General features: G+C 45.7%; 1 protein-coding gene across 1 annotated transcript in view; it reads right to left on the reverse strand.

Moving 5' to 3' along the window:
- Positions 1–298: 298 nt before the first annotated feature.
- Positions 299–21,063, reverse strand: part of FTCDNL1 (formiminotransferase cyclodeaminase N-terminal like) — a 97,004-nt gene continuing 76,239 nt past the window's right edge. The window contains exon 5 of the mRNA XM_079782184.1: positions 299–693. Coding sequence (XP_079638310.1) covers positions 638–693 — 56 coding nt within the window. The 3' untranslated portion in view covers positions 299–637. The remainder of the gene's footprint in view (positions 694–21,063) is intronic.

Below are 21,063 nucleotides of genomic sequence, written 5' to 3' on the forward strand. Positions count from 1 at the left end.
AAAAATAAACTACACAAATATATGAACATGTATATTGTCTCCAAGGATCTCATTTTACTTTGCATCATTGTGGTGACAGTGCCTTTACCACTAAATGCAAAATTGGACTTGTAAGCACTGCCTACGTTTATTCTATGCAAGGAATTGGATTTCTTTTTTTTTTTTTAATATATTTTACTGCTTTTTTACAGAGAGGAAGGGAGAGGGATAGAGAGTTAGAAACATCGATGAGAGAGAAACATCAATCAGCTGCCTCCTGCACACCTCCTACTGGGGATGTGCCCGCAACCAAGGTACGTGCCCTTGACCGGAATCGAACCCGGGACCCTTCAGTCCGCAGGCCGATGCACTATCCACTGAGCCAAACCGGTTAGGGCAAGGAATTGGATTTCTGCATTAAAGAATAATGACCAACACATTACGAAAAGGTAATGTGAACACAAGCTTGCAGCCGAGGCTCGTGAAGGTAAGGGCTAAGATGCTACCTATAACAAGGAGGACAGAAACCAGGTCTTGAAGCAGACAGAAGCTCATTTTGCTCTCACAGAACAGCGAAGGGTCCTGGCGGAGATGTGGCTCTTCCCATGTAGTTGTTCCGGGAGGGACCGGGTTCTCTCCAGCTTGTTGCTCAGCCTCCCTAGGGATCACTCTGCTTTGGCGTGAGAGACAAAGTCTGGTGTCTCTGCATTCCGGCTGAGGGGAGGGGGAAGAGAGACATTCTTGGGAAAGGGATTTTTTTTAAGTGAAAATTGAAACAGAGCTTATTCTGTGATCACAGTGTAATAAAATTAAAAGTAAATAGCAAAAGGATGACCAAACACATCTTAACAACTTGGAAACCTAAAAAAGTACCCTCTTAAATAAACCCTGAAGATGGAAAACAGAAACTAAACCAATGAGATACAGCAAGATCTTTGCAGAAGAAAATTTATGGCCTTCAATTATTTGTTATTACAGAAAAAAAAGGCTAAAAATTAAAGAATCAAGTGATCCCTATTAAAAACAACTGGGAAAATAACCACAAAATAAACCTAAAGAAACTAGGAATTATGAGAATACTACTTGTAACGTCATAGAAAACGAATTTGAAAACCTAGAGGAAATGGATGTCTCCCTAACTAAATATAAATCACCAAGATCCACCTGAGAAATGAAACTTTAATGTGGAAGTACCACAGAAGAGAGCAATCATTTTTAAAAAGTCACCAGGGCAATATGGTTTTATCCAACCTTTAAACAATTATAGTTGCAAACCTACTTAAATTATTCCAGACTATAGCAAAAGATGGAACGCGCTTGAATTTATTTCATAAAGAGGTATAACCTTCATATCAAAACCTACTAAAGATAGTAATACAACTTTTTAAAGTATGTGTCAATTTCACTATGAATACAGGTACAATTCCAAATATAATATTAGCGAAAACAGAATCAATGAGCTAAAGGAGTAGTTAATATGACTGAGGGTGATTTACTCAAGAAATGCGAGGTGGTTTAATAGTAGTAATCCTATCACCTTAAAGGACAGTCATTTTAAAATATATATTAATAAATGCCACATGCTATTTGATATGATTTAGCAGGCATCTCCAATTATAAAACTGTAAGAATAACAGCAATAAAAGAAACTTATAATACAGAGTGTTTATTTAAAAAACACACTAAGAGCATATATTATTCTAAATGGTAAAACATTGCAACCATCTTAATTAAAATTAGGAACTTAGCAGATAAGCTTAGTATCTTCATTATTATTTAATAGTCTTGAGGATGTCTGAATAAAATAAAACAGCTGGCTAAAAAAATGGAAAAGAAGATACTGTACAGAACTATGTATTTTGTTGGTAATATGGATGCATGACCAGGAAGATTATGAGAAATGCAAGTGAAAAACACAACCTTTGCAATGAACAAAATTGGCAAGATGGCTGGATAGAAGATAAATATCTAAATAGCAATCTATTTTCTCCATTTAGGTACCTAGAAATGAAAAAAAATTTATATTTACAATAGCAATGATAAGATACTTAGAATAAAATTTCTAAGAAAGACACAGGAGGATCACAAGACCACCAACAGATTTCAAATAAGGTCTGACGAGGGGAAGAACATACCAGGGTTTTGGTTGATAAGACTTAACCTCATTAAAATGTCAATTATCCTATACAATAAAAGCCTAATATGCTAAGTGTCTGACCATTCGTTCGACCGTTGGACCATTCGCTATGACATGCACTGACCACCAGGAGGCAGACGCTCTGACCGGTAGGTCAGCTTGCTGCTGGGGTCTGGCCGATCGGGACTGGGCGAGATGGGCCGGACATGCCCTGGAGTCCTCCCACGGCCCCTCCCTGGCCCCAGGCCCCATCGTGCACTGGTGGGGTCTCTTGGCCTGGCCTGCACCCTCTCGCAATCCGGGACCCCTCCAGGAATGTCTACAGGCCAGGCTGAGGGACCCCACCAGTGCACGAATCCATGCACTGGTCCTCTAGTAAAAATATAATGCCATTCCAATCAGAATTTCAAAGGGCTTTGTTTGCAGGAGGTGGTAAAGGAATTAGATAATTTTATGTTTAAATATTGCTATATGGATATAGAAAAAACATATTCTATATTCTCATCAGATATAATATACAAAGGAGAATGTTTGTAATATACAAAGAGAGCTCACAATGTGATTTTAAAATGTTAAAATCTAATAAATGGATAAGAATATAAATAGGCAATTTTTAAATAGATACAATTTTTTAAATAAACATATTCTTTAAACTCATCCAAACAAATTCACTAATAGTCAGGAAAACACAAATTAAAGTAAAAATGAAATTTTACTTTTTAAAAAACTAAAGAGAATTATATTACTTATTGAATGAGGGGCATGCATAAAAGACACTCACAAATACTGGTAGGTATAAAGGTAATGTGGTACAGTCCTTTTGGAAAGTAACATGGTAACATCTATGAAATTTTAAAATATGTAACATTTTCTGACCCCGAAATGCCAGCTTCTTGGAAACTGTCCTATAGAAATAAAATGACTACCAGGAAGTGAGGACAGAGTATGTACAATGATGTTTATGGAAGCACTGTTCATAGTAGAAAAAATGGAAACAAGGTGGTTAAATAAATTATGGTCCATTCGCAACATGAAATATTAAGTAGCCATTAAAAATACAAAATAATTGAAAACTACCGTATATCAATTTGGAAGGGATACCATGAAATCCTGCTTTGTTCTTGTACATGCATGTATAAGCCTGTATATAACTGTATGAAAATGGGGGGAAATGAAAGGCTACAGACCATTTGTTAACGTACTTTATTAGGATGGGTTGGGAGAAGAGGAGAAAAGGGATGTGGGAACCCAGCAAAGAGAGAAAGAGAAAAAAAAAGATTTTTAGAATGTGTAATATTACCAAAGTAATCATTTACGTAAAGTTATAAAACTACATGTGGGTATACAATTTTTTTACAGAGGAAAATTTAAACGTCACCTATTAGGTTATGATTGAAAAACCATGCGACTGAATTGAGACCCTGGGGAAAGACATCATAAAGCACCACCGTTTGATCGCTATGGCAACCTGCAAAGTATTTCTGCAGAGCAGTTCTCACAGCTCCCACACGTACCATCAAAACAAATACGCTAAACACTAAAATTTAAAGAGAATTGGTCCCTTTATGTATTGTATTAACACATTTAATAGTGTCATTGTACATAATACGAAATTTATGTTAAATCCATATACTCTTATATGGTCAAGTCCATTTAGTTTTGTTTATTTAGATGACTGTGGTTTTCAAAGGACTAATAATATAAAGAAAAAAATTTGATGCTATAGTACAAGGTGAAGAGCAAGACTACAAGCAAATATAAGGTGTCCTTTTCAAACAAATACGTACACATATGTATATACATATACTTATTTTATATACTATGTTATACTATATCTATATATACTATCAGCTTTTATCACTTATGTCAGCTAATTTCAATAGTAGTACTAAAAGAATGAGCTATGACGATAATAATATGTAGATAAAATTGTGGAGTGTTTTCCATTATGAATTTTGCCTTTTTTCTTGATATAATTTTATGTGTAAAAAAAAAAATACTTCACTATGAATTTTGTTGAAAAAGAAAAATCTAAAATGGTGGAAGATGGAATTTGGGAAGAGTTATAATTGTCAGATTTGATGATTATTACCAATACTCACAAATATTTGAAATATGAAGTCCCAAAGCAATTGTGCAACAAGGTCTCACAAAGTGGCACATCTTTTAGTAAATTTAGGGATAATTGGTCCTAGGTTTTAAAGTACATTGAAGATGACTTCCCACCAGAGACTTCCTTCTATCCAACTAAACCTGATAGACTTCCTTCTATCCAACTAAACCTCCGTTTCAAAGTCCCTGCCTTACTCTTCAAATTTGACCTCCTCCGCCAGGAAGCTTTCCCTGACTTCCTCCAGCAAGGAAGGTTTTGCTCTCTGGTCCTTTACCACCAGTGCTGTAACGGGGTGTGGGGGTGTATATTCTTTTCCCTACTTGGTTATGAACTCCTGGGGGGCCAAGACCAAGGCCTGGCCCTTTCTGTACCTCAGTGTTGCCCACATACTTGCTTCTCAACAGGCCACCTAGGTGTTGCTCACTTCCCGCTTCTGCGCTCTGGCTCATCTGATCTCATTCTTAACTATCTCACCCTTCTCGGCGCTCTGCTTCTTGCATAGCTCACTGTGTTCCCCTCTGATAGCTCCCCTCTCTGCAGCCCATCATGCCCGGCATGCACATGTATCTTCCTCTTGTGTCCACGCATTGCTTCCAATTGCTCTCTAATTGCTCCATATGTGCACACTTCGGATCCAAAGCAAGATCCCAAACAGAAACCAGGGGGACTATTTTCTGAATTTTCAAATCTCCTAGCACCAAGTGTAAGTAATGTAATCATCCATTCTGGTTAAATTAAGGAACACGTCTTCTCTCTCTCTCCCTGGATTCTCACTGTACTCTCCAATGCTATTACATTGATAATTTTCTGATTGGTATTTAATGGATTGGGTGAGGGAGCACACACACGAAGACAATGACTTCAAAACGCTTCTGAAATCACACGGCGGCTGGAGACAGCCCCCGGTCCTGACGGCCACGCCCGCACATAGGCACTCAACACCTGCAGCTGCCTGCGCGTGTGCCAACGTCCAAAGCCCCTCAGGAACCCAACGAGACTGTGGGGAATGGAGATAACACGTCACGGTGAAAAATAACAACTTAGGTGGGAAATGAATAAAGGACAAATAACTCAAGGCATCGTTCTTGACTAGCCTTCCAGAGAAACCCTCTGAGAGTTAGTGCACGTTGTCTGGGAATAGACGGAGAAGGGGGGCATGTACTTGAAAAGCAACTGACAGAAACATATATGGATGTTCATCACCAATACAAAACACACACACAAAAACAAACAAACAAACAATAAAATTACCACAAACCAGAGAACAGAGGGGATGCAGGGCTCTGAAGTCTGGTTCAGTGCCTTTATCCAGCCGTTTGCCCTGGTGAGTCTTCCCCTCAAAACTGTACCCGTTCCTCAGAGCTAATCGCGGTTTGACTAAAAAAAAAAAACAATTAAAACTCTAAGCTGCCGAAACCGGTTTGGCTCAGTGGATAGAGCGTCGGCCTGCGGACTCAAGGGTCCCAGGTTCGATTCCAGTCAAGGGCATGTACCTTGGTTGTGGGCACATCCCCAGTAGGGGGTGTGCGGGAGGCAGCTGATCGATGTTTCTCTCTCATCGATGTTTCTAACTCTCTATCCCTCTCGCTTCCTCTCTGTAAAAAATCAATAAAATATATATTTAAAAAAACAAAACAAAAAAAACCCTCTAAGCTAAATTTTCTATAGAGACATTTTCATTTTAAAAACGTAGAGTCCGCTGTTAAAATACATGTGTAGCACCCACGAATGCAGGGAGGGCCTAAGTGACGAACGGGCTGACGTCCGGCCTGAACATATGGCATTGACATCAGAGCTCACGCGCCCTCGGGCCCAGCCCTGCAGCCAGCTGCAATGTGCGTCCGCGAAAGAAGCAGGGAAAGCTCCCGCGTCGCACTCGACTTCGGTTCCTGCCCAGAGCTAGTGCTTTACCAGATCCTCGTTATACGTGCTCTGCGCTTCGTCATCACTTCTTCCTCTGCAAGGCCGGTGCGGGGTGTAGGCCCAGAGCCCTGCGGAGAGGAGCGAGGTAAAGAGCAGCATCTGCTCCTCCAGTTACGCGGCTGGAGATCACTTCTACACGCGCTGCTCTTCGACCCAAGCAGGGCCCTGGCCGACCCGCCTCCGAGGGACAGCAATCGCTAAGCCTCATCATGGGAAATACAGACGTCCTAAAAAACGTGGAGTTCCAGATGAATGGGAACGGATTTTGATCTACTTAGTATTATCTACTTGAGTTCGGACTGATAGAAGAGTTGGGAGCTGGAAAATTATTAATATGTTCCCAAGGCTGTTCACAGGAACTGGGTGAATTTTACTCATAATAGTGGGCGGCTGTATTTGCACGACAGAACCAACATTCCTAATAAGGTACATAGAAGTTTGAAAAAAATAAAAATAAAAAAGGAAGCATGTGGCCAAAGCAAATGTTTCTCATTTCAGAGGAGAAAGGAGTGGTGGATTCCACGGATCAGTGGCCCAAAGAGTCCAGCCACACATGACAAGAGCCACATGGCTACTTCGCTGCGGCCGAAAATCCTGCTGTCTCTTATGATGCCAGCCACAGGTTGGTACCCACTTGCTGCTATTCTGACTTTTCCCGGTAGACGATTCAGCCTTTCTCACTAAATAAGTTAAAAAGCATTAAGATGTGTCACATTCATGTGACCATTTTCCCAAGCATTTTACTCTCTTGAAGGCAACCTGAAGTCACAGGCTACTCCATCCTTCAAAGCTAGGTGGGCCCGAGACAGTCCCTTAACTTCAGCTAAGCATCAGTTTCAGTAGAGAAAAGGACAGCATAAAATTTCAACTTGGACTTTTGCAAAATGCCCAACCCAACGCCTGCCATACAAGGCCCTCAATAAATGATAGGTGATGAAATTATTTCTCCAAGATGACATTTTCTGGTGAACAAGGGGCCCTTTGACCTGAGTACCTGTGCAAGGTGTCTTCCCCACTTGCTTTGCTATGCTGAACCTGACTGCTGAATATGAAGGGGCCAGAGACGAGGGCTTGCCTGGTTTATTGCAGCTGTCCTACGGCCTTGATTTCTTCCCATCCAGCACGCTCTTGCGCTTTCTGCCCTCTCTCTGCTCAAGATTTACCTTCTTAGGAAACACGTGCCTGCTTTCAAGGCCTCTGAAACCTTCCCCTCACTTCCCTTGACCATTTTACAAAAATGCAGACACACCCTTGCCCACACCCTCCTTTACCCTACTTTCTAATTCTATGCAGCAGCATCTGACAATTGTTCTACTTGTTTGTGGACTACCATGCTCCCCGAGGGCAGTAGGCCTCAGAAGTAGTGACTGAATAAATGCTTTCCTGAGGAGAAGAAGCTGCCCCCTGCAGGTAATTGCCTGGAAGCAGCGGGAGACGGCACCTCTCCCAGGTCCCTGCTGGGTCTCCTTCAAGGGGGAGACCTCTGTGCTCACAGTCAGGCTGAAACAACAACACGGAGTCTGAGAAGTGTTTGTCCTCTGATCTGTCAACGGACTGTCTACATCACCTTATCACTCAACCTTCTTTCGCTTGTTTGGGTGTCGTCTCTCTTAATTTCACAATTTTAGGAAAAAGCACCATGTCCACACGGTTTTCTACCACTGCTAACCTTCATGTAATGGCTCGTGCTTTGTGGAAAACATCAGCCCTCTTCATTTTGGATTAAAAATAATATTTCACTTTTTTTGTTACTGCCATTTAAAAAAATACTGTGGACATTTGTCATGGTGACAATAAAAACTAGGAATATAACAGGATAACCCTGAAAAAGCAGAATTTTACCTAAATTATTTAGAACAGTTGCTCCAAATTACTACCTTCCTAGGTATCTAGCTATAATAATAAAAATGTAATATGCTAATTAGACCAAACATCCTTACAGTCATCCTTCTAGATGACCTTCCGGAAGAAGCCCGGGCTTCGAGGGAAGCCCAGGTCCTGGGTGCCTGCCGGCGGCCAGAGGGAAGCCTGGGTCCCAGGTGCCAGAGGGAAGCTGGTGCCGGCAGCCAGGGGAAGGAAGGCCAACTCTTGCATGAATTTCGTGCATCGGGCCTCTAGTTAAATAATAAACTTTAAAATGTCAAGAGGAATCAAAATACACTCATTCAATGGACTTATCCTCCACTGACGGTCTGTACAGCAAATAGTACCATCACTGGATTTAAAGTACGTAAACTGTATTTATAACACTTGCAAATTGTATACTCCTTACCATGGACTTCATTGAATTACAATTAAGAGACTATTGACCTTCTGGATGTTGAGTGCACTTGGTTTTAACTTTAAACAATCCACTCTAGGTCTGTCATTTTCTCCATGTCGATGTCCAGGTTTTAATGGCTAATTGAAGATTTCAGATCACATACTCCTAAGCTGATTAATTATGATCGACACAATCCCTGCTGCTAAAGTCTGAATCAATGGCAAATTTACTCGCATTGCAGAATTTGTTCACGCAGCAGTTTTTTTTCGTTAAGTATTGTCCTTTTTAAAAAAATCAGCTTACACCAACATGCCTTTTCTGGCTCAGAAAACAAGCAGTAAATATTTAATAGCCTTTTAAATGGCTAATCCTTTACAAAGTAAATTGTGTTAAATCGCAAGAGTATGTGCTTTAAGCTCTCACTGACCAGCACCAACCGGTGGGATCTGACTGTTGGCAGGAACACTCTCTCCTTTGCAGCTTCTCATACAACTGGCCACTAAAAGTTCCAGAAAAAAAGTAAACAGGTGAATCCTACATTCCATTTTGTGAAATATCAGAATCATAACCACAACTGTAGCAACAGAGCATTATTGATATGTAGGATGTATCCTCATGAACTACAGCAATCATTTCTAATGAGAAGTATCATACTGAATAGTTACAAAAGACATACTTTTAATTTCATTTTCAATCTATGTTCATTAGCAACAGCAAAGACCAAATCATATTTAAGCAGAAATGAGTTGCAGTATGCAAAATGAAGGAATCAATAAGACTGCAGGGAAATTCCACGAGATAGGCACATATTTGCCCGAAATAAGTATGAAGCTACATATTTCACCATCTGAGTAAGAATACCTGAAATTCACATGCCTTTGAGTGCTTTAATCTTTTTTTATTTACAAAAAAAAAGTCACACACCCAAAATGCTACTTTAAAATCAAAGAAATCTGTTCTGAATCTCATTTTACTACTTAATAGAGCAGCTGAAAAATGACTTAAAGATGTGGCCATATGGCGTGAAACTCCAGAGTCAAGGAAAGAATGAGACCCTGTAAACATGTAAGAAGCACTAAAGGGAGGCAGCTCTGAGCTCCGTTACTGAAAGCTGATGATGGAGACTGTCTCTTCTTGATGACATTTGAGGACACGGACTCACTGGTGTTTTCCCAAACAGGAATTCTGCATTTCAAGTGTCTGAGAGACTCAGCGAAGTCTCCTTCCCTCAGCCTGGGATCATCTGCACAGAAAGACTCCATAGAATACATTACTGAACTTCCCGGCACAGCTCAATTAACTGAACAAAACGACGAGAGGAAAGCTCCAATCTGGTAGCCACAGAGAGAACCTGGCATCATTTTTCTTGAAGGGTTTACAAGTGGATCGCGGAGCATTTAACAGACAGCCTGAATTCGAGAGTAAAGACAGTAGGGGAGTTGGTTTGGCTCAGAGGATAGAGCGTCAGCCTGCAGACTGAAGGGTCCCGAGTTCGATTCCAGCCAAGGGCACATGCCTGGGTTGCGGGCTCAAGCCCCAGTAGGGGGCGTGCAGGAGGCAGTCGATCAATCATTTTCTCTCATCACTGATGTTTCTATTTCTCTCTCCCTCTCCCTTCCTCTCTGAAATCAATAAATATGTATTAAAAAAAAAAAGACAGTAGGGAGAGGGGTGAGGCTCTCAGACTTTGTCCCCTGCTGACATGACATTGCCATGGGAGTCAGGAGTCAGGTGCTCGCCTTCTGGAGCCATTCTCTTATTGATCTTGAGGAAGAATTGTGGTGTCTCAATCCCATGTCCCCAGCCTCACCACAGGCCGAGCCGGAGCTTCTGTTCCCTCGGAGTTCCAAACAGTCCCTTCCTCTAAGCCAGTGGTTCTCAACCTTCCTAACGCCGCGGCCCTTTAACACAGCTCCTCATGTTGTGGTGACCCCCAACCATAAAATTATTTTCGTTGCTACTTCATAACTGTAATTTTGCTACTGTTAATGAATTGTAATGTAAATATCTGTGTTTTCCAATGCTCTTGGGTCGCAACCCACAGGTTGAGAACCGCTAGCAGGGTCGCCTAAGACCAATGAAAAACACAGATATTTACATTACGATTCATTAACAGTAGCAAAATTACAGTTATGAAGTAGCAACGAAAATAATTTTATGGTTGGGAGTCACCACAACAGGAGGAACTGTATGAAAGGGCCACGGCATTAGAAAGGTTGAGAACCACTGCTCTAAATGCACCTTCTCGATGGAACTCAAGGGCATCGGCACAGCCTCAGGTCCGTTGATAAATAACTAAACCACCTGCCTCGTGGTCCTGACCCAACCCCAGGGCTCTGACATCAGTTATTTGGACATGAACGGATTCAGCAGAGAGTTCCTGACAACAGGCCTCGGGATGACCAAGGTGAGGAAAAGTTTCTGTTCTCCACGAGCTCGCAGTCCAGCGGCGAGAGCACCATTGCAGATGAAACCTACAAATGAGCCAGGTGCCCCGGGCCAGGGCCAGAGCTTCAGACGGGACTGGCGATTGGGCCAGGGCTGCAGGTTCTGCTGAGCTACAGTCCACCCAGGGCCAGAGCTTCAGACGGGACTGGCGATTGGGCCAGGGCTGCAGGTTCTGCTGAGCTACAGTCCACCCAGGGCCAGAGCTTCAGACGGGACTGGCGATTGGGCCAGGGCTGCAGGTTCTGCTGAGCTACAGTCCACCCAGGGCCAGAGCTTCAGACGGGACTGGCGATTGGGCCAGGGCTGCAGGTTCTGCTGAGCTACAGTCCACCCAGGGCCGCAGAGCAGTTTCCGATGGAGCGTCGCCGGAAACGCGTGCATGCTTTAAAGGCCTCCGGGGCCTTCCCCTCCCGCCCTGGAAGGTGAAGGGTGACGATGGCCACCCGTCCCTTCCCCTGTGGCTGGCTGACAGAGAGAGCGCGCAGAGGGGGCGGGCGGAGGGCGACTGGCAGAACAAGAACTGGGGCTCTGCTCCTCGGCCCTCCCAATCCGCCTGGTGACAAGGCAGCAGGAGAGGAGGACAATGCTAACAACCCCCGTTTGCTTACACATGGACGCCGGCTGCTGCCCTCAGCCACCCACCGGCCCCCATTCAAACAAAGCCGGGCTCTGTGGTCGTCGGGAAAACCACAACTCCAAGCCCCACACTGTACCCACGGCATCTTCCTCCAAACAGATGACGTCCTCGCCGGGAGCAAGTGCTGAAAACACGAGGAAAGACTGGAAGCTAGCAGGGCCGGGCACGCGAGAAAGGAAGGAGATCGTGGCGACGGCTGAGGAAATCCTGGCACCCCAACCTGACACCCCCCGCCCCCCGCAGGGTCGCCGGGCCCCGGCCAGCCCAGCGCCCCCCTCCTGCCCAGGGAACCTGGCCTCGTGCCATGGCACTGCCCTCGTGTGCGACGTTGAAAATAAAACAAAGGGTACCATTCATCATATTTTTCAGCAACTGGTTTCTTTTCTTCGTTTGGAAGAAAAACTTGGCCATCATAAAGCTAAGTTTTTTTTAAAAAAATTATATATTTTCTTCTTAGTGTCAAAATAAACTGAAAAAGAAAAAAAATGCCCAATGGTTAAGAAAAGAAAAATACACAAAACCCTTCAAAGCGCGGTGGGCCACACACTGCTGCTCGGCGGACACGGCGCCATGGAATGCGGGGCTCCCAGGCCTCCCCGCCCGGCCAGCGCCTGCCCTGCTCCCGGGACACGTGGCTCCGCAGGGGAACGCGAATCGGCTCCCAGCGTCAGCCACGCTGCGTGTTTACTTTAATCACGGTGACATTTGCCAGATGGTGTCATCCAGAAAACCTCATCTGAGATGAGGAGGACGAGAGAGCTCGGTGGTACATTCCAGAGAAAATTGGACCCAGGTGCTCCCCCATTGTCAGATGACTCAGTTTACGAAAATACGCAACTACGAAACACACCTTGATGGCGTGAATGGCCACCACCTTCGTCCCCTGCAGGGGGGTACCTGGCCCCTAGAATAGGTACCAAGCTTCCGTGTGAAGGTATGAATGGACGGTCACGTCTCTCCATCATCAGCTGCACAAACCTAACCCTCTCGGGGTGTTCATTCCGAGCCGGGTTTGCAGTTCCCAGACCCTCCTCCTGCCTGGGAGGGAGGAAGTTGGTAAAGAGCGTGAAGCCAGCAGCTGCTCTAAGGAGCCTCTGAGAATTAGTAGACCTACAAGAACGGGCTCAGGGACAATATGTACTGACCCCCCTGCTGTAAATAAAACAGCTTCCTCCCAGGCTGAAGCACAATTACAACATTCACTTCAGCAACTCAGTCGCTGTGCTATGGACTGTGAAAGGAAGGACAGACGTTATGAAGTATCCAACCGAACCTGGTGGTCTTCGAAGGCTTTTCCGAGGAATGGGTGTGCTGCTCCGGAAACTACAGAGCCATGGGTAAGAGCAGTGGTCGGCAAACTCATTGGTCAACAGAGCCAAATATCAACAGTACAACGATTGAAATTTCTTTTGAGAGCTGAAAACCGACTTCTGCGCATGGGCCACGAAGTTTCCATCGCACTGGACCTGCGCGCCCGCACGTGGTATTTTGTGGAAGAGCCACACTCAAGGGGCCGAAGAGCCGCATGTGGCTCGCGAGCCGCAGTTTGCCGACCACTGGGTAAGGGCATGGACTTCAGACAGCACAGACCCAGACGGAAACCTGCACCTGCAACCGACCCGCTGCATGACCTCGAGGAAGGGACTTAGCCTGAGCCCCGGCCTCTGCACCAGGAAAGCTGGAATAACAGCGCTCTCAGATGAGCGCTGGGAGGATTACATAAAATGTTGTGCCTGTCGAGTGCTCCCCTGTGTTCGGCACATGCTTCTGTGAGGCCTGAAGCTTCTGAGCATTTCAGTGCCATCTTTAAGAAAAGCAGTCATACGGTGACAAATGTTAACTGGACTTACTGTGGTGATTATTTTGCAACATACACAAATCTTGAACCGTTATGTTGTACACCAGAAACTAATATATTGTTAGGCCCCTTATGCCTCAATTAAAAATAAATAAACATATCTAGAACAATAATTTTCACAAATAAGCTCATAAATGAATTCAGATTGAGAAAATAAATCACAACACATTTTTTTTAAAAGTAGAGAAATACTACCGCTATTGCAAATTCCTGAAAAATAACATGACATTTTTATTAATTATCTCTGTAATACTTTTCTACGTGTTTTCCACATTTTTATGGCTGCACAACAACTTGTCATTTTTTTAATAAAGAGAATGCAAAGCTAAATCATTCTTCTTTCTCGAATGGTTGATATACATTTTAATTACTAATGTTTGGCATGCACCTTCCCAACATGCAACTTCACTCACAGATATACATGCTCTTTGTAGCTCTATCAGAGATTCGTTCCCTAAAAACATGTTTTGATCAATTCTATTTCATATTATTTTCATGACAAAAAGAGATAATCTGGTGTATGTGTAACTGTATATGCTACATCAATGCACATTCCTCAGGCCCGAGGTTCTGTTCCAGATGGACACTGTTAAGAACTACACCCTTGGTGTACGACGTTATGCTACTAATAACTGGAAAGGTTTTCTGTAGACAGCGCCTGCGAAGGCCCATGGGCATTTCTTTAATTATTGTCAGCTGAGTCCGAGGCCATCCCCAAGAAGGCGGAGAGTGTTATCAGTACTGACTTCTTACCTTTGTCCAGGTGTCGGGAGCAGGCTTTGATATGTAATCCAGGCAAGCACCAGGAATGCTCAGGCCTACTCAAGAATGCAAATAAGCTCCTTTGACCCTAAGTTTTGGTGATACTTCCTGGTATTGGGGGTATAAAATAAATGCGCTGCGTGGGCTCAGGGTCCTGTCCCTTCATCAGAGTGGCAGCGTCCCACCGGGCTCCCAGCTTGCTTCTATTTCTGCGTCTTTCTATTTTTCTTTCTTTTATTTTCTCAATCCCTGGCTGCCTCCACTTAGAACTGGTTCGTTCATCTCTCTTTCCGTGCTGGACGCGGAAAAGGGAGATCCCCGCCATATCTGGCCCCCGCCGTTTTCCACAGCCTCCACACCTCCTGCACCTTGATTCCCTCCCTCCCTTGAGTGTTTCCGGTGCCGGGCACCAGGGACACATCCATCTGTGATACTCCTCTGGCCCGGCCCGGTGTGGCGCACACAGAGGGTGAGAGGAGCATTCCCGGAAGCCCTCCGACCCTGGAGGAACAGGCAATAATCTAACTGCACATGGAAGAGACTAAGAACCACATAAACATGTCCCACTAAATCCTAATTATCCCCAGCTCAACGCTCCCTTCAACGGCGTCCAAAAACGCCCATAGTCGTTCCCAGAACCAGCTACACAATCATCTGTGGGGCCCGATGGAAATGAAAATGGGGATCTGCCTCTTTAAACGCATCCAGCGTTTCGGTGACAGCCGGGCACTGAACCAAGTACAGGCCCTGTGCTCCTGCCCAGGTTGTGAGCCCAGGAGGCTGATCCTGGCCACTCCGGTCCCACCGATCATGAAGGGAAGTATAATGAGCAAGTCTAAGTGGGAAGAGACAGTAGTTTCAACAAACTGTGGCTAAAAGAGCTTACATTTGCAAGTTTTACAAAGCCTAGGCCTCACCAGGGTTTCATGCAAGAGAGGGCACCTGCAGCTGAAGTTTCATCAGCATCGTCGCAATCTGTGCCACTGAAATCCAGTAGGTGCTCAATAAATACTGGGAATAAAGCTCTGTCCTGAGGGACTTTACAGTCTTGCCAGCAAGACAAAGGAGAGATGGATAAAACCCTGCCACAACTCAATGTGTCAAGTCCAAGAAGCATAACTGCATAAAATGTGGGGGTGTGAACGCAAAATAAAAGAAATAACCCAAGTGACTCTACATGGTCCACCAGCCAGAAGTTCTGGATATTGGCTTGCACAACCCAAATCTCTCCCTGTCCTGTCTGCAGTTTCGGCACCACCTGGCGGCAATTTCCCCTGCCGACTTCAATACCGATGGGGGCCATTTGGGGTCCTATGGCTGAGTTGACTCTTTCAAGACAGTGGGGGTGATTCCAGGAATCTCCCAATTAGCCGCAGCAAGTTCTGTGGCTCACCTCAGGAAAATTCATCTGGGAGAAATCTGGGTATGCGGCGATTCACCCTCCACGTCCTCGCTTAATGATGCGGGGTCGTGTCTAACGGGACAGGATACACTGTCCCACAGAGGAGGCACCGATAGTCCAGGGAGGGAAGCTATGACACTGGAAGCTGATGGATATTCCAGGTACATGAACGAATAAATGGGCAAAAACTCAGTAGATGATAACCCGTGTAAAAGACAGACCTGGGAGACATTTTAAGGGAAAACTGCAGAAGTACTGGAGGGACCTAAGGTCTGGAAGGAGTTCCAGGATTCTTAGGAATAGAAGAATCCTCCATAGAAGGGGAGGGTCGACCAAGTGGCTGTACAATTTCTAACTGAATCACAAGAAACTGGAGACAAAGGCCAACGGGCCTCAGAGGAGAGGCCCGGAGTCCTGAGGATGCGGGTCCAGGGTGCTATTTAGGATTGGGGCAGTGTAGAAACCTACAGGATATGGGATATGATGGTAGGAAGCTCCTGGTTGACCCAGTGACTAACAGAACTTGGGGAAATTTTATTACATTACAGTCATCTACTCCAGAGGGTTGTTGTGAAAATCATTAACTAGTACCTAACACTAGGTTGGAATTCAATAAGAAATAGCTAAAATAAATGATGCTAAAAGGATTCAAGGAAAACTTTTCTTCTCTCTTGCTATATTTTATCTTTCTTTTATCCTTGTAAAATATTGGAATAGGTATCAAGAAGGAAGATAAGATACTTGTGGGAACCCTAATCAGTCAGTGTACGCCGGGTGTTCAAGGCCACTCTGAGTGTGGGAATCCTAATCAGGATGTTCAAGGCCAAGTTGCCATTAGGCAGATACAAGGACACAGCAGTTTCACTGTATGCACTGCACAAGCGTGCCCTCCTATAACCCATAAAGATTGAGGTCACTATTTGGCAAGAAGCCTCTTTTGTCTAAATGAGTATAAAGTACGTTACTCACCAGCCAGTGAGAAGGCTGCTGCTATGTGAGGCTGTTTTACTAGGGTGTTCTCCTGGGTTTGCTACTATATTAGCAAGAACTGCTTTGCTGGACTGCTTTGTCTAATGGCTCCTTAGTAGCAATGGCTACTTGGACTACAATAAAGATTCTCTTATATACCTACAACTTCTCATGTCTTCTCCGTTGAATACCTGGCGTCCAAGAAGGTCCAGTCCCTGGCAGAAGGGCTCGGACCCCAACAGTTGGCATAGTGGAGCAGGATGAAGGACCTGTGCACCCGACAAATGGTGCAGCGAGCAGGGTTCGAGGAGTAAGTACTCCCCAACAGCATGGAACATGATTTTGGGGTAGACAGAGAATAATACTTACCGATTGCCAACCATTATTTACACGTACCAGAAACCACAGAGTTGTATTACAAGGAGTCACTGCTAGACAAAGCAGTTTGGTCTCCACGGAGATACAGGTATCGAAGAAGTTAGGAGACAGCGGCCGGTTGCAGGTGGGGCTTCCTAAGATACAGTGAATAGGATGATACACAAGAGCTTTTGGGAGGAAGGTCGGGCAGGCTGGCAGCCGGCCACCAGCTAAGAAGCATCATCTCACTGGCAGGTGGAGATGGTACAAAAGGAAAGACGTGGCACTATGACGAGCCTGAAAAGACTCATTCTTTTACTTGTACCATGACACTGGTCTACGTGTTAGAAGGTGAAAGAAACTACCACCTAAAAGCCATTCGCTGGAAAACTCTACCCCATGGTTTACTATACTTCGCAACCTTACCTCAAGTGAGCACTTAGGTTCCTTATTGGCTGAAAGAATAGCAAGCCTGTGAGAGGGAACACCGACTAGAACTTGACAATAAGAAAACAGCGACATTCAGAGAACAAAATGCGAATGCGAATGTGAAGCAGAGACGCCGCCCACTGCTGAATAGGTTCTGCCTCGTTCCCGCGCCCTCCCCTCGGGTCCGCGGGGGGGGGGGGGGGGGGGGGCGGGGATCCAGGAGGGAGAACAGAAACCACAAAGGATTTCAAAGGAGAGAACGTCGGAGAAAGAAACTGGCCCACAGCTGGTGGAGAACTAAAAGGGCGAGAGAGGCCGTGCTGCCCAGAGACACACCCAGGAGGCCCAGCCCCAGGCGGAGGGCACGAGGGGAGGAGGCTGGGTTCTCGGAGCTTCGAGGGGAGCCTGGCCGAGTGGGGCCAGGACCTCAGAGGTGGTGAACCTGCCAAGGCGGGTGCTTCTGAGGGGCACGAGGAGGCTGCTGTCAAAGAAAAAAAAAAAAAAAAAAGCCCAGCCGGCGTGGCTCAGTGGTTGAGCATTGACCTATGAACCAGGAGGTCACGGTTTGATTCCCGGTCAGGGCACATGCCTGGGTTACAGGCTTGATCCCCAGCGCGGGGCGAGCAGGAGGCAGCCGATCAATGATTCTCTCTCATCACTGATGTTTCTCTCTCTCTCCCCCTCCCTTCCTCTCTGACATCAATAAAAATATCTTAAAAAGAAAAAGAAAAGCTGGAGCCTGGAACCAAGACCCCCCATCACGTTGAGAGCCACGGCTGAGGTGAGGCTGCCAGAAGCAGGCAGCCCACAGGAAGGAGCCAGCACCCGCCCCCTGCCCTGCAGCCCCCGCCCGGCACCCTGCACGGCAGAGCCCGGTGGGAAACCAGCTGGCCCAGAAGGAATGCGTTTGCAGAGTCCCAGGGGCATCAGCAGCGTGGAGCAGGGGGTGCGGGGCTGGGAGGCAGCAGCTGGGCAGCGCGCACTGCACATTCACGAAGAGAAGCTCGCCCCGTTTAGGTCTCTGGCTCACGTCTTCATTCACAACAAACCAGACTGCCTCCAAATACTTCCAGTGGGGACAGAGGCCACGGCCGGTCGTCCACCCTCAGGCTGGGCCCCACCGGGGCCACACTCGGCGGGACCTCTCCTTCCAGCTCAGGGCAGCCTTCGAGGGGCCCTCGGGTCCTGTCTGCGCGGCTCTCACCCATGACAAATGGGCTCCTCGGGGCCGTGTGCAGGCCCGCCTAAAACAATAAGCCCTCCCGGCCCCCGAGCGCGACATGCTCGGGGAGCGTGGTCTGGATGCTTATCAAACGCGTTCCCGGGCCACGCTCTGAAGTCGCTGGGCAAGTACAAACAACAGAGGCAAACCAGGGCCTCTTAAAAGCGAGGCTGCGGAGCACGTACCCTGTCAGGGAGATCCTCGGGCCGCCGGAGAGTAAACAGTAACATGAGAATATTTACACGAAACAAAACTGTGTCCCAGCCTGCGCTGGCTCAGCCGGGGGCAATGATCAATTCCCTGCAGGTCGCGCTCTCACCGAGCGGTCCTGTGTGGGCCGCGGACGCCACCTCCGAGACAGTGCAAACCAGTCACCGAGCAAGGCTTTCCATTGTGTCGAGGGAGGGAAAATACTGCCCCCCCCCGCCCCCCGTTTTGTTTCATTTTGCAGTTTTATCTTACGCAGCCCGCCCCACTCCCTCAGGTTGAAGTTGTAATGTACGGTCGGTAGAGTCAAGCCCAGATTCTGGTTGGAAGTAAATGCTACCCCTCCCCGCCTCCCCAGGAAAAGCAACAAAAGCTCCAGCATCCTCAGGTCCTAGCTGTTTGCTTTCCTGTCCCTCTTCTAAGAGACCAAAAGCTGACGTTTAACGTGGGGGAGAGCAGAAACACTGAGAAGTTGATGATAAGATGTCAGCTCTATTTGCCCACATCCAGTTTGCCCTACTCACAACCCGCCCAAGTCCCGGGCAGCCATCTGGCAGGAGACGGGGTGAAACGAGCTATGAAGCCACGTTCCACACAGTGTCCGCTCCGTAGTCCCAAAGAACAAAATGCTGCAGAAACGTTTACCCAGACCCGTGGTTGGCAAACTGCGGCTCGCGAGCCACATGCAGCTCTTTGGCCCCTTGAGTGTGGCTCTTCCACAAAATATCATGGCCTGGGCGAGTCTATTTTGAAGAAGTGGCGTTAGAAGAAGGTTAAGTTTAAAAAATTTGGCTCTCAAAGGAAATTTCAATCGTTGTACTGTTGATATTTGGCTCTGTTGACTAACGAGTTTGCCGACCACTGGCCCAGACAGTCAGCTTGCTTCTGAGAGGCCAGTATGAGAAACGTTGATATGAGTCAGGATATTTGTCAGCGCACTTTGCCAGATGTTCTCAACCCAATATGATAATCCTTCGATGTTACAGACCTATCCCAGCTACTTCTGCCAGCTAAGGCTTAGAAAACGCTGATGATACGGTAGCTGTCTGCCAGTTAAATCTATGGCAACTTACTGCTGGTTCGGATTTTCTAGAGAACCACAGTGGAGCAAGGGAGGAGGGGAGGAGAGAAAGACAATAGGAAAGAACAGAGAAATTAGAATATGAACAAGAAGTAAGATGTGATTGTACTGGATTCGAAAATTCTTTATAAAAAATCGCAAGACAGCTAAGATTTGGAAACAGCCTAAGTGCCCATCAGTAGATGAGTGGATTAAAAAGCTGTGGTACATCTACACAATGGAATACTACACTGCTGTAAAAAAGAAGGAATTCTTACCATTTGCAACAGCATGGATGGTCATGGAGAGCATTATGCTAAGCAAAATGAGCCAGTCAGAGAAAGATAAATATCACAAGATCTCACTCATTTGTGGAATATAATGAACAACATAAACTGATGAGCAAAAATAGAACCAGAGTCACAGAAGCATCGAACAGACTGTCCAACCTGTGAGGGGGTAAGAGTTCAACCAAAGGACTTGTATGCATGCATATGAGCATAACCCATGGACACACAGTAGAGGGGGTGAGGGCATGTGCTGGGGGGCGGGGGCAGCCGGGGAGAGGTCAATGGGGGAAAAAGGAGACTTCCATAATACTTTAAACAATAAAGGATTTTTTAAATCATAAATTGTTTTTTGATCAAAGGCGAAATTTAATCAACTTTATTTTAAACCATTAACTAACCCTCATATGTAGTGCCAAAGTCCATCATAACTTTATTTAGTAAGTATGGGCTTCGTGAAATTATCTTATTCAGATGTCTGGGTTTTTTTAAACTTTTGTGGAATCAATATATACTTTTTAATAATTGTAGATATATATATATATATATATATATATACACACACACACACACACACACACACACACACACACACACACACAATTTACCATTTTAACTGCTTTTAAGTATATAGGTCAATGGCATTAAGTATTCACATTGCTGTGCAACCATCATCACCATCCATCTCCAGAATGTTTTTTATCTTCCAAAACGGAAACTGTACCCATGAGCTAGATGTCTGGTTTGGGACAGGCCTTGCGCAAAGCCAGCAGCCTGGGATGCAGCGGCAGGCACCCGGAGGGTTCACTCAGGGGCTGGCAAATGAAGCAAATCTTCCTTCAGCCCCAGGTAACTCAGTGGCACCAGGTGCTCTTACCCTCTCCCCTGCTCACTACTGATGCCCATGACTGCAGCAAAGCTCTAGACCAGGTCTGGAAAGAGTATGAGAAGTCCGTGTCACTTTCGCATTTCAGCTTACACAGTTCCAGCTAGCCTCCCAGCACACAGCC

Source organism: Cnephaeus nilssonii (genome assembly GCF_951640355.1).
Source record: "Cnephaeus nilssonii genome assembly, chromosome: 10".
Lineage (NCBI taxonomy): Eukaryota > Metazoa > Chordata > Mammalia > Chiroptera > Vespertilionidae > Cnephaeus > Cnephaeus nilssonii.